The sequence below is a fragment of the Nymphaea colorata genome, chromosome 2 (assembly GCF_008831285.2).
Source record: "Nymphaea colorata isolate Beijing-Zhang1983 chromosome 2, ASM883128v2, whole genome shotgun sequence".
NCBI lineage: Eukaryota > Viridiplantae > Streptophyta > Magnoliopsida > Nymphaeales > Nymphaeaceae > Nymphaea > Nymphaea colorata.
Window position 1 is genome coordinate 382,875 of NC_045139.1, and position 13,690 is coordinate 396,564.

General features: G+C 39.7%; 2 protein-coding genes across 2 annotated transcripts; both read left to right on the plus strand.

Annotated features, from left to right (window-relative positions):
• Positions 1 to 2,113: 2,113 nt before the first annotated feature.
• LOC116248356 (uncharacterized) lies at positions 2,114 to 3,050 on the plus strand. Its single transcript, XM_031621104.2, has 2 exons — positions 2,114 to 2,299; positions 2,451 to 3,050. Exons 1-2 carry the CDS (start codon positions 2,138 to 2,140, stop codon positions 2,763 to 2,765), a joined length of 477 nt encoding a protein of 158 aa, XP_031476964.1. The 5' UTR covers positions 2,114 to 2,137; the 3' UTR covers positions 2,766 to 3,050.
• A 6,363-nt stretch (positions 3,051 to 9,413) lies between these two features.
• LOC116248357 (heavy metal-associated isoprenylated plant protein 43-like) lies at positions 9,414 to 10,997 on the plus strand. Its single transcript, XM_031621105.2, has 2 exons — positions 9,414 to 9,552; positions 10,466 to 10,997. The coding sequence occupies exons 1-2, from the start codon at positions 9,468 to 9,470 to the stop codon at positions 10,795 to 10,797; spliced, it is 417 nt and encodes a 138-aa protein (XP_031476965.1). The 5' UTR covers positions 9,414 to 9,467; the 3' UTR covers positions 10,798 to 10,997.
• The last annotated feature ends 2,693 nt before the right edge of the window (positions 10,998 to 13,690 follow it).

A 13,690-nucleotide genomic window follows, 5' to 3' on the forward strand; every position in this document is an offset into this window, starting at 1 on the left:
GCTGCAATAGCACTGCTTTACGTGAAGACACTCCCTAACGCAATGAAATGCGAGTGCTTTGACGCCCCAATCCCTTCCAGCCCTTTTCTTAACATTAGCGACCCATGATCTTCAATAATATTTTTGAGTGAATATTTCAAGTTTCTCGTGCATTCTCAACTGTCATTCAATTGATTAGCTAACATATGGTACCCGGTGTCTTTTGAGGTTCATTTGGTTAATGAACGCTTCTTTTCTTTTGTTTGGTTGATGGTGCTGGTATTGTTGTATCCCTTGTCACATGAACTCATTGTGATTATTTAGATCATAAATTTGGTTTCAAACTGGTATACTCGTGATAAATTTTGGCACTGCATGATTTTATTCTGTGGCTCCTGCCTCAGATCGAGGAGAAATATAGGGCTGCCAGGGATCCAGCGCTGGTATTTAATGCGAAAGAAACGCGAGAGGTATTACTATTACCACCAAAGATCTCAGCATTTACCTTAGCGTAACACAGGTTTCAACTGCTACTTCTAGGGACCGATTGTTAGGTAAACTTCATGAGTGGCGTTACTCAGAGTGCTGCTCCTAGCATAGTTTATCAGAAAATAAGCTATTGAAGTTCTTGATTAGTAAACTGATCACTGATTGTTGATGCACTTGTTGAAGCTCCTTCTGTTGTTCATCCATTGGAATGGGATTAATTACGACAGTAAGTCACCTATGAACACACCAAAACGGACAGTTATTTCCACGATCCCTTTTTCTTCTGCCAAGTTATTTAACGTTATTTGCAGTCATAAGCAACTGGTGTATTGTCTCAAATAAATGAGCGAGCTGTACAACCATCGCGTATCTGTTATTTTGGTCTCTGACTGCAATAATGGATGACCTCTCAGACTTTGGCCTTGAAAGCTGCATTAAATGTGGATGTGGAATTGTGAATGCCTTGAATTGGAGGTTCTTCCGATCCCACCCGGAACTTTGCACTAGCTTCCACGTGAACACAAATATACTGCGTCTTGGCGTCGCCTAGTTTATGGTCACTGCGTTTAAGTCGGGTTTCAGCTGTTCTATGCTTTTAGTCGAGAAACAAAATGGGGAGAATCTTGCAATATCAGAATTGGTCCCATCAAAACATTCACTGTACTCAACTCCGGGCTCGGACATACATTAGGCAGACTACTCTAAGAATTTTTTGACTTCAAAGTGAGGAAAACAAAGGTTTCTCCAAAACTTTTCTGGTAAAATTTGGTGATGCCTAATAAGGTACAACTGTTGACAAGCTTATGAACGACGTCCGCATGGTCTGTTGATCAAGCCGCGGAAAGGTCTCTTGCCTGCAGCAGCAGCATAACCGAGCAAGCATCAATCTTATGTTGGTTCAAGGTAACCCTATCAGCTTTATCATATATTGCAAATTATTACAGTTGCGTTTTCCAGAGCCCATTCTGGGGCTAGCAATCGTCCAACTCGGCTGCTCAAACGGGCGACGATGAAAAATAGCAAGTAGTTCTGTGCTACAATGGATGCAACAAATATGTCACGTCTCTCTCTCTCTCTCTCTCCCTCTCTCGCGTAAAAATGGCCTCGCCCTTTTCATCCAAAACAGAAAAAGTTCTCACCCATTTATCCTGTTTTTACTTCCATAGCTGCGTTTTAGAAATTTTGAAGAGGCAACATGCATGTCAATGAATGTTCACTGGCATAGCCATCAAACGTCTGACACATAATTACTCTCCCGCCTACCTTCTCGGTAGACACCAACGGTTCCATGCACTAGATTTACTATTTCTGCAAAGGCTTTGACTCGGTCCGATAATGATTATAATGCTTCGTAACTGCATGTAAGCTAATCAAACATGGTGGTGATACGATACCAAGTGCGATATCACCAAGTCCAAAACTCATGACTCTTCCAAAAGCTGATTTAACTCGTCGAGTGGACTAGTTCGACTCACCTAAAACTCGCCTAAAATTCGGTGACAGATGTTATCTTAACTTTAATGTTTGTTTTCGTGAGCTGTTGTTTTCCCCTGATATATCAGTACGCGATACTAAATTATGTAAAAATATGCAACTATAAGGTAGCTTAAGGGTCCTGCCTTTTGTTACGGCAGCGGCACAATAATGATGCTGATGGTTATAATGATGGATGACAATAAGGGCTATGATTGAGAGAAAGAACAACAAGCATCCTCTATATACGCAACTCTGCAGTCCAGTATCCTGCGCACTATTATCTTGTCCTACCACCTTGCTGCTACTGCCAGAGCCTGCATACCTCTGCGGTTCTTGTTTAATAAGCATGCCAAAGGTATGTTTAATGTCATCTCTGTTGTTTCTTCGTCTCATTGCTGTTACTGACATCTTGGCTGGAGAATAAGCAGCTTCAAGTTTTTTTCTTTTTTGAGTACCACACTTTTCTCACCTGAAAGTACTAAAGCATCTCTTGCACCCGGTCGCAGAAAACCGTAGTCTCTGTGCAGCTTTTATGTACCAAATGCAAGAGGAAAGTGATGAAGCTTGTAGCAGACTTGGATGGTGTTACTTCCATTGTGCTGGACCCATCTAAAAGCACGGCAACGGTAGTAGGAGAAACTGATCCCGCACTGATCATTAAAAGCATAAGGAAATTCAGAAAGTGTGCAGAGCTTGTGAGTGTTGGTCCTCCTAAGGATGAGACGAAGTTGACATATCCTATTATGCCAAATTGCTGCCAAAGATGTGATTCCTGGTTCGTTGTACGTGAAGATAATCACTGGCACTGCCCCATTCTCTGATACCGTGAAAAAAGTTCATTCACATATATTAATTGGTGATGCCGGCTCATATTGGCAGGCTTTGTTTGTTCAGTAATCATATACTGCAGTCATTATGTAAGTTCATCCGGAGCACAAGCGTGAATTGCTTACTTTGTCTTCCAATATGGTAATGAAGTGCATGTAGTCTTTCACCGTGTCTTCTCTTTGTCATTGCTTTCGTTAGGTAGCCATTTTCTTGTGTCTTTCCTTGGTTTGCCTTGTGCCCAGTATTCGAGCAATATCATGGAAATAGCATTACATGTTCATGCTTCTTGCTTTGAACAAGCAAAACATGGTCTAACAATGCATCTCTCTCTCTCTCTCATGAAATGCCTTTGCACTTCACTAGATGAACAGTTAGCACCTTGCCTGTACGTTCGAAAATTGGTGTCCATAACTGAAATGCGGTAGTCCATATATAAGAAAGGCACTCAACCAATGAAGAAGGTAGCATGCATCACTTAGACTCGTTTTCCACCCATCCAAAGAGAAGGAAGAAGCTCAGAGATGGATGAACAAGTGTCCAATGAGAGCCAGTAAGACTAAACTTGAATTGGTGAATTTATGGAGGGAAGTAGGAGAATGGTGTGATTCAATTAGCGTGTGGTCATGTTTCTCCCCTTCTTTGCCTGTAAAAGGGACTCAGGGAACGGGTGCTCCAGTGTGAGTCTCCACACGCCACTGCCTAAGGTACATTACTTTACTAGGAGGAGGGAGAGTGGATAGGTGAAGAGAAAACTACCTCCATCCGATTGCATATAGGTGTCTCAGTAAGGATTTTATGCATCTGGTTAGGTGGGTTGATTTAAAGCCTCCAAGTTGAAGCAGGTATGGGATTTTAATGCCTGTAAAGTCGGCATCTATGATAAATTCACATTGGCTGCAAGATGAGGGCATGTGTCCGACCTGACATGCAAAACTTTAGACAGATCGCCACCTTACAGGGAATTGATGAGCCGATCAATGTTACCTTGTGATTGATCAATCCATCCCTAAGATCTACATTTTCCAGGGAATTCCATCTCCATCACCTTTTTTTTCTGGTGCATTCACATGCACATCCTTCTTGTACCTGCTAAGCATATCTCATGAAAGAAATGTCTATGAAGTCAGCGTTCTTCCTCAAGATCTAGAGTTTTGGTATTCTTTTCATTGTTGGTCGTGTTTGGACACAAAAGAGTGCTGAGGCAAGAGAGAGGTTCCAAGCATGGGCATCTTAAGCTACTCTGCTGAAGAATCAACTGAACATTTATCTAGGGATCTGCAGTTTGGTATTCCACCTAAAACACCTTGAAAGTATTTTTTTTTTCACCAGGCAAGCAACACCAAAAGTCTCATAAACAATAGATCCCCCCAACCTTTGGATGGATAGAGGTGTTTGATAAGGAGAACTTCGTGTTTCTGGAACACATGTTCCAAGAACACTATGTTCTTTAACCTCTTACACTCGGATTTGAGGTTATTTTCAAAGAAAGTAATTAACCTGAGATTTTGTGATAATTAATTCCTACATAAGGAGAAAAGATGGACTTTAAAAAAGTAGATTTTGCTATTAACTCATGGCAAGGGCATAGAAAACTTCCTGAGTTTGCACCGTCCTCCACAGCCTTGTCCATGCTTTCCAGCCAAGCACTACAAGCTAGACGTGCAAACGGTTCAGACTTCAACCAGGCTCAGACTTTACTAGTCTGATCTAATCGGGTTCAGACCTGAATTTGAATACTGTGAAACCAAAACTGGGTCTTGCTTCAGATCTGATGGTTACATGTCCTAATCAGATGGTTTCTTGGACACAACTTTGAAGCTGTGCCCAAATTCAATTGATATCTAGCTGCAAATTTCTTTGGCGGACCTGATTGAATGAGTGTAGATTGAGTTTGTAATCCAGTAGATTTGACCTGCTGACAATGTTAGTAGACACAATCATGAGCTAAGTTTCCATTTATCATGTTACATTGACATAGTTAGGGGCAAAAGTACCAGCAAATCGTTTGATAGGAATCAACTAGTTTTTCCTGGGCCTTTATTAGCACTATGGAGGTAAAGTGCCTCAATTTGAAACTTGTAATTTATTGCAGGATCAGTTATATTCATGCTAGTCAAAAGCTAAACTGATGCTATCAGCTTAAGCCTACACCAGATTTGGTTGTTGTCCCTTAATAACCAAAAATGTACAACAGGAAAGTTACCAGAAAACAGAGATGACTTACAGTGAAAATACACCTTGAACAGCAATTTTGTAAGAAAAGGCAATCTTCGCCAGTTATTAGAACGAGGTGATTTTGTTTGTGTTTCTGACATGAAGTTAATAGTTGGTTCAAGCATCATCTGTCTTGTTTAATTAAAAAGAAGAAAATTAAAAAAAGGAAGAATGCATATATGATATATCCATCAGCCACAGGTGGTGAGAAAGTGGCAAGAGCGAAATCTGAAGGGTGCTAAGTTGAAGACCCCATATCAAGTCGTAACCTGCCATTCTGCTGCCTGAACTTTCCCATGGTATTGTTTCGGTTGGTTGCTGCGGCTTACTTCATGAAACTACGTTCGAATACAGGTCATTAGAGGATATCCCATGATTTGGAGGTATTAAAGATGTTTTGGTAGGTAAGGAAAAATTGGTGAAAAATTCGAGTTAACCTATAAACATTATCCTTGTTCCACTCATGATAATCAGTGATGCAAAAATCAGTTTTAAACAGAATCAGCAGAGCTGCCCATTCGGTGAATCGGCCAATTTACTGATTCAATCAAATTGGTTGTAAACCAGCCATATATATATATATATATATATATATATATTCTAAAAAAACAAAGTCAACAGTTGATATATGACACTCTTGAACCGGCCACAGGATTGAGTTTGTCATCGCATCGGTTCAAGACTTCAAGTCAGCCTATTCAGCCTTACTGTCATAACATTCATTATCACAAATAGCAGAACTTAGAAAAGCTAACGCCCTTTTTTTTCTTCAAATTGTCAATAAAAATGATAGGATTTCCTTTCTTCGGTCTTTTGAAGAGGAAACCCAAGCCACAACCCTTGCAGAAGCAGCGATAAGAACCTACTAGTTTTCCTAGGCTTAAGGTTACAGCCCCAGAAAAATCTGTCTTGGTGAGGTAATAAGCTATTGTATGTTGCCGTACAGGAACTCTGGCTGCCAAGTTGAAGGCTTTGGCCATATGCTTCATGGGACAGCAAAGGAATCCAAAGTTTGCACAACATTGTCCTTATCAATGCAATAAAAGAACCGCTGAAGTGGTTGAACATGGTAACGTCGCACCTGATACTCGAAATTACCTTAAGTCTTGCGGACTCCTACCAGTCTATTCACATAAATGTACATGAATTTCTCCGTGCATGCAGGAACTCTCAAAGACTTCATGAACTCCCTACCAGTTGAGGTGTTTCCACTTGAATGTTGAAATTGACTGGCTATGTACGTAGTCTAGGACATGCTAAACTCAAACTCATCACCTACTCAAAAGGTCAGTTCATCAAAGTTTCTTTCTGAATCTGATAACCTCTTAACTGTGGCTGTTCACTGTAACGTGGGATTTCTGTTATATGGAGCAGACTCTATAGTGATTTGAAATTTAATGTTTTTCTAAACTAAATCTTAAGAGATCCGAAAAACTTTGATGGTAAGTCGATTCTAAAGTTTTTTAAGCATTCCCCATAACTTTATGATTTCAATCAAAAGAAAAGAAAAACTCAGATCATGGAAGAGCACTGAATAGTCTCACTTACACATGTTTTCAACAATCGAGTATCCCCAGCAATCGCACCCCATGGAACACATCCACATATCCAAAGGTTACACCTGGTATCGCATAAGAGGGCACTTAATAATTAATAGGCATCGCAGAACGCGTGGAACAGGTCCTGCAAGCACTTGCAAACAAGGAACGTTCAAACGGTTTTGGTGTTCCTCAGCATTTCATGGTTTACTATGGAATGACTGGAACAGAGTGGAACATTCTGTTCCGTGCAAGGTTTTCCTCGCGTTGAACATAATCCAATGGGGAGCAAGTCACCTATAACTTGCGTACTCAGGCAAAACAATAAAAGAGATTACGCCAAATCCCAACGAGGTCAATTCATGGTAGGCGGTCAATATATCAAGCTGATTGCGTCATGTACAGCATGGAAACAGACTGGATGCTGAAAGCAGGTAAGGACTGACATGGACAAAACAGAACAAACCAGGTCCATTTCCATGAGCAGTTTGGCTGTGTTTCAAAACCCATCTATGTCACAAACTTAGTTTTGTTCGGGAACCATTTGGTTTTGGTTTTCACATGGGGTTGTCAATGGTTCGGATATAACCTGATATTTGATCCGAATCTGTCTTCAAATAATTGGATCCAGTAAGAAAATTCACTCACTAGTAATCAGATTCAGATCAGATGGTATGAGTTTTCCTACCAAATTTGACAAACATTCAATGTTACAGATGCTATTTCTCACTTTGTGGTTGCCGTTTTCTTATGTGACAATTACTGGGAAAATTTGTCGCTTAAAATCTGATTCATGGGTATTCGTCTGGGTTTGATCAATTCCCTCTGTCCCAATTCCGTTATGGTTGGATTGGCTGAGGAAGCAAAGGGCCAATAAGAAATGGAGGGTAGGTGGAGCTGAAAGATCCTTCATTGAAACAAGGTGGGCAAGAGTAACGACCAACTCCCATTTTTCAAAAGCAATTGGAAAGAAATAAACTTACTGCCTCAAAAGTTTGAACAATTAAAGTTTGTTCTCGAAGATGAGAAAGTAGGAATCGTGAAAAAGAGTTTGAACCTTGAAGTTGAAAAGGCCTTTAGAGGGAGGGAGAGAGAGAGAGTACCTGTTTCTTTATCTCTTCATCTAGAAATAAAAACACTTTGTTTCTGTTATTAAAATATGGAGGGACGTAGCTCGCTAAATTCATTGATTAATTAGTTTGCTTTCAACGCTTACGTGTTTACATGTTTCTGCATTTAAGGGACGTGGCTCTGTGTATTCATTGGTCTGTTAACTTCCTTTCAACGCTTACATTTTCATTTGGGCAGACTTTTTTTTTTTAGTTTTTAGTTCTTTCGTATATCGTTTTCATGCAAGCATCTTGTATTTAGACAACCAACTTATTGTACGCAGCTATATCTAATTGTGATTGTTACGGATATTATTTTTCTTCTCACCAAATTTTGTCCATTATTAAATTATTCTTCCTTACAGAAGCTGTTTGTCATTTAGAAAAAACTGTACCTCGATATTGAGGCGGTGCAGGTTCCACTCAGGCAGGCAAGCTACCATCCAAATTTTAGTTCTTAGAAAAAGTTTCCATGTCACTCTTGTACTGAATCTGGTTTGAGGATCTTTCTCAGTTTTTAGTGTACTGAATCAAAATATTTGATCCCCTTTTATATATTTTGCTGTATTGGATTCCATTCATTTGCAACGCACTTGCTTTTGTGGTCTCTTAATTTGAATTCTTGATGACTTGAAGAGATACAATTAGACAGATAGTATGCTCTAAACAAGCCAAATATACTTTTTATCAACTTCAGAGGGTCTGAAAGGTTTTCCTGAAACAATTACAGTACTGGAGAATTGAAAAGTTTTCTCAAGATTTAAGGGTGAGGTAAATATGAACACTTTAAAGTATGAGAAGTTATTGAAGATGATGAATTGCACAGTTCAAAAGTTTGCGAAGCATAAAGCTAGAAATCTCTCTCTCTGTCTCTCTAACGTTACACCAAAACAGCAGCTGAAAAAACTAAGAAATGTTTGATTTTGACAGAATGTGCAAAAAGAGGAGTAAACATGTGAAAAAAGAACCCACCACCTATCAATGGTTGACACACCATTAAAACAATGAAATTAAAAACCCAACTTCCCAGATCGACCCTGATCAGTTGGTCGGATCTTAGGTCCCATGGTGACGGTGTTGAAGCAATTAATAATGGCTCGGCGCTTGATTGGTTGCCGACCATTGGATGGAAAAATGTGCTTAGATTGCTTGAGGGAAGAATTGATCCCCTGAATCACCATTTACGCACCAACCCTGCATTTGGTAGCGAGAATCTCTCTCTCTCTCTCTCTCTCTCTCTCTCTCTCTCTCTCTGTGTGTGTGTGTGTGTGTGTGTGTATGTGTATATATATGTGTGTGTGTGTATATATACACACACACACACACAAACACGTGGATAGCTTGTAAATTTTTAAATTTCACATTTAAAATGCCTGTATATGCATGTAAACTGATGTAGTTATGGCCGATTCCTTAGAACCAAATCATGTACTTCACCTCCGTATCGTCCAACTCCAGAAAGAAAAAATGAAAACAACAAGACTAAAAAAGTCCTCATTTTCCATGAATGGGAAATTACAGATCGACAAGACTAAAAAGGTTATAATTTTCCATGAACTGGAAATTACAGATCGACAAGACTAAAAAGGTTATAATTTTCCATGAATGGGAAATTACTGATCGTAGCATATGGATAATAAGTTGAATAAACGTAATTGGAATGTGATGTAACAATGTGAAGGCATCACATAATCGCAAGTCAACCGTACATGGTGGGTAGGTTACAAGGCCCTCCAACATGCTACTATTTACATATAAAAAGACGCCAAAAGACTGAAATCATCGGCTCCCCTTGAGTTCTTCGTAGTTTTTGGCTGCAACTTTTGTTTTCCTCATGGTGATCAAGACGGTTCTCAAGGTTGAGATTTCATGCGAGAAATGCAAGAGGATGCTCCTCATGGCGATCTCTGGCCTTCAAGGTAAGAGCCTGCATCATTATAACTGGTATCAAACAAACAGGATTGTGCAATTCCCTATCTTGAGTTACTGATATTGTGGAGATGCTTAGATGTCCAAGAACAATCCCAACTCAATATATAAGCCTTCAAGAAAGGTCATTAAACTGCAGTGGTCATCAGCTGGAGAGCCATTCTCGTTGATTCTCGTATTTTTTTTCTGTCAGTGCAGTTCAATTTCCAAAATGACCAAATCATGGTTATTATGTTGGTGAGGGAAAGATTTAGAACTCATACTTGCTCTGTTACTGCAGTTCTATTTCCAAAATGATCAAATCCTGGTTGATTATGAGACGGCCAAAGTTAGGTTACTATATCAGGGGACCATTTTCTCATAATTGTGACCAACTTTTTGTCTGCCTGAATGTATAGGAACTATCAGGTATTTAATTGTTATTATGTTGGAGAGGGAAAGATTTGGAACTCATACTTGATCTGTTACTGCAGTTCTATTCCCAAAATGATCAAATTCTGGTAGATTATGAGGCGGCCAAAGTTAGGCTACTATATCAGGGGACCATTTTCTCATAATTGTGATCAACTTTTTGTCTGCCTGAATGTATAGGAACTATCAGGTATTTAACTTCAATATGTGAGCAGATTGATTGGATCCATCTGCTATATAGCTATGCTCTTGTTGATGCTGAATTGATGGGGCCATTCATCCTTGTTCACTTTTCAGTATTCATTGAAGTATATCTTCGGGGTCTTGGTCTATTGGTGCTTCCTTTCTTTGTTAACTAAAAAAACTGCAGGAATGCATGATACAATGTCAGTTCTTTAAATATGCAGCAATTCGCAACACCATCACCACTTGCAGCGTTTGTCTTTTATAATTTAGCAATGGTTAATATTTATTACTAATGTGGCTTGTCAGGCATCGACCAGATCGACGTTGATGCAGCCAAAGGCATCATTACAGTAACTGGTGAGGCTGACCCAATTGAGATCATTGTTCGCGCGAGGAAGACAGGGAAGTGTGTACAGGTAGAAAGCATAGGGCCGCCACCTAAACCCGAAGAGAAGAAGGAGGAGAAGAAGGAAGAGAAAAAAGAAGAGAAGAAGGAAGAGAAAAAAGAAGAGAAGAAGGAAGAGAAAAAGGAAGAGAAGAAGGAAGAGGTCAAATTGCCACCGTGCTGTAGATCATGTGAACAGATAACCATTAGCATTTTACCCTATGAGCCACCTGCTGCATGTTCGGTTATGTAAAACGGTGAAATCATATTATTGTATCACATACAGACAATGATTTGATCTCAAGGCAAGGCCGTGGAACTTGTTTCCTAACATATTCAAATCACAGATTTTTTGAACTCAGAGTTCATTACATGAATTCTTAACTGCTTTCAGCTTTGCCAAATTGTATGTCTTGTTGTAAAGGTGATGAAGACGTCATTCTTGAATTAAAAGTCTACGCTGGTTCACCTAAAAAAGTTACCAAACAATGGGTAGTTTTTGTTCTCCACCATGTTCAGATGCCACGGCTGCTACCAAATTAACTCTAGAGAAAGGAAACTTTGACGCTGACAGCACCCGCAATCTCAATCTCTTACCTTTTCTTGTTAGATGAGAAGAAATGGGGGTTATACCTAAGATCCCCTTGGTTCATAAAATATACTACCGCTACTCCCTTGACTTGAATTAAATTTGCTCTGTGCTATTTTAGAGAGACAACCAAGTTGGTGTAAAGGCTGAAAGTTGGAAACCATTGGACATAAGCATGTGGGTGGTTCTATTCAATTAGCTAAAAACTAAATTGTATTGAAAGTACTAAGCTCTTGTCCATTTGTGGCCATCCATTCACATCGTCGACACCAACAAAAGCTCTTTAAACCTAGCTAAAGGGTTAGCCAAGTGAAACCGGCTGAAGACGTGCTAGTGACTCGTAAGATGCCAAACTTAGCAACTACTTTCAATTACCAAAAATCGAGTTATATAGGTGAAGACAGCATACTAATCTTTTTTTTTTTTTTTTTCTTCTTTTTGCTTTAATTTTGGTCTCAAGGAGACCGCACTTGGGCAGAGAGACTTCTCGCCCAGCAGGCGGCAGCATAAAACCCCAAGGCTAGGACCCCAACACCTAGAGCCTATACTTGCCTAGGCTTTCACAAGGGGTTGTTGCCTTTACAATAGAACCAATGGCCGACGCTGACTCAACCAGCTATACCAAACCCCTTGAGTTGAGATGCTAATCTTAGAATAGAATTCATGCTGACCGACCAAGAGTGTAGGTGACACTTTCATGCCTGCAGTTGCGTTGAAGCGATTGTAGATTGATTGTGAACTTGGTCAAGCCCTAGTTTGTTGATTGCATGAGAAGGCTTGAGCTAAGCAGATTTACCAATTTTATTCCTAAGATGCGCCCCAAATATTGATCTTTGGGAGCTCTTTCAATTTGGAAGCCTGCTTTAAAGTCCAGAAACCTAACCAAGTAGAGATCTGCTGGGGAAAGCTGTCTCGCCGCCGAAGAACTTTATATGTCTTGAAACGGCATGTTGCATGCAGGCCGGAGAATCTGCCGGGGCAACGCGAAGCATCGTCACACGGCAAATAAAATAAGATCAAAGGTGATGCACCACTACTTCACATGCATGTTGATATCAGATTTATCGGTAAGTTTTTTTTTTTTTGTTAATGGTTCATGAGATTCTTGTTTGTGTGAAAATTTTACTTCAAATCATTGACCGCCCTGGAAATAGATGTGCATGCAGGCGCGTCTGTATGTTGTGCCAACGACTCTTTCCATTCATTTAATGCTTAACAGTGAGGTCTATATATATTGGAGACTCTGCTGATAACCACTTTGCAGTTATTTAATTTAAAAGAAAAATACACCCCCAGGATAAGATTTTTTCTAGGTTAGTTGAAAATCAAAGATGAACATTACGAATTGTGAAGACATAATATAATATAAGAAAACGCATTTGAACATAGAAAGAAGCAAGCATATTCAAATTAAGGGAGTCATTTGCTGTTGATTTCACTGAGAACAAGTAAGCTCTTGATCGTCGTAATGAAACAATAGTGAAGAAGCTACTTGAAATTACTGCTGGAATTTGTGACTGAAGGTCAATAACGAGCCATTCGCCTCACCAATGTGATGTTTCGCGTTCTAATGCCTACAGACTGCATACCTGAGTTAACTGTGGGTAGCTCAATGCATAATGTTAAAGTGTACTACCGCAGTTAGTAGCAGATTCAAAAGACAAATTATGATATACCAGATTTACATAGAATATGTTATGAATTTTATGGTATGATAAATTATAGATCGACAATGATGACACAGAATCGACCTAGCCCAGCTCAGACCAGAAACAATTCTGAGCTCCATGGATTGAGCAGATCCAGACGAGTAATTTTAGGCCCCATAACCAAAAGCCATTACTTGAAAAGAGAATACCAAGCAAATATGCTTGACGCCGAAAAAGAAAACAACTAACTAACTAACTAGGAAATGGGTAGAACTAGGCACCAATATGGGCAAAGGAAGGGTGAGGAGAAGCTAGTAACATGACAAGCAGACGAAAAAACTGTCAAGTGAACCAACTTCTTTTGCCGATCTCCCTTATTTTTCTTGGCAAAGTCGACATATACATCCAGGACATTAGAACCACTGAAATTATCTTAAATTTTGAGAGGCTGACGCAAGATTATTGACGACCGAGCTGATGAAAGAGACCACCTTGAACATGCTCAACCTTACTCGGTTCAGAAAGAACTGCCAATAAGCCCCAGGATACGTGGAACTGGTGTCTGCGTAACAATTGTTGATGAGCAGGAATATGCTCCTAGAAATACAAGTGACGTAACACGAAAAGCTCGCACGCAAGTCTCACAAAAATATTCTAATACGATGTGCATACAACGAACAGCAAGTGTCGACAGGATTGCACAACACAAAACTAAAGCTTCCGATCACTATAGTGATCAACATGTACTACACCAGTGGTTGACCGTATTATCTACACGTACATGATTACTCTGTATGGAATACTAGGGCAAGAAGGCTGAAAGATGTGCTTAGTACCATTGTCACGAGACTAAATTTTTGAGGTGCGGGCATAATAAAGAAAATCAATATTGCAACAAACAGCAAAAT

Excerpts from the sequence above, each read along its gene's own strand:
- LOC116248356 (XM_031621104.2), top strand. The coding sequence starts at position 2,138 with ATGACAATAAGGGCTATGATTGAGAGAAAGAACAACAAGCATCCTCTA. Across the intron at positions 2,300-2,450 it reads GTTTAATAAGCATGCCAAAG|AAAACCGTAGTCTCTGTGCA; the intron begins GTATGTTTAATG and ends ACCCGGTCGCAG.
- LOC116248357 (XM_031621105.2), top strand. The coding sequence starts at position 9,468 with ATGGTGATCAAGACGGTTCTCAAGGTTGAGATTTCATGCGAGAAATGC. Across the intron at positions 9,553-10,465 it reads GGCGATCTCTGGCCTTCAAG|GCATCGACCAGATCGACGTT; the intron begins GTAAGAGCCTGC and ends GTGGCTTGTCAG.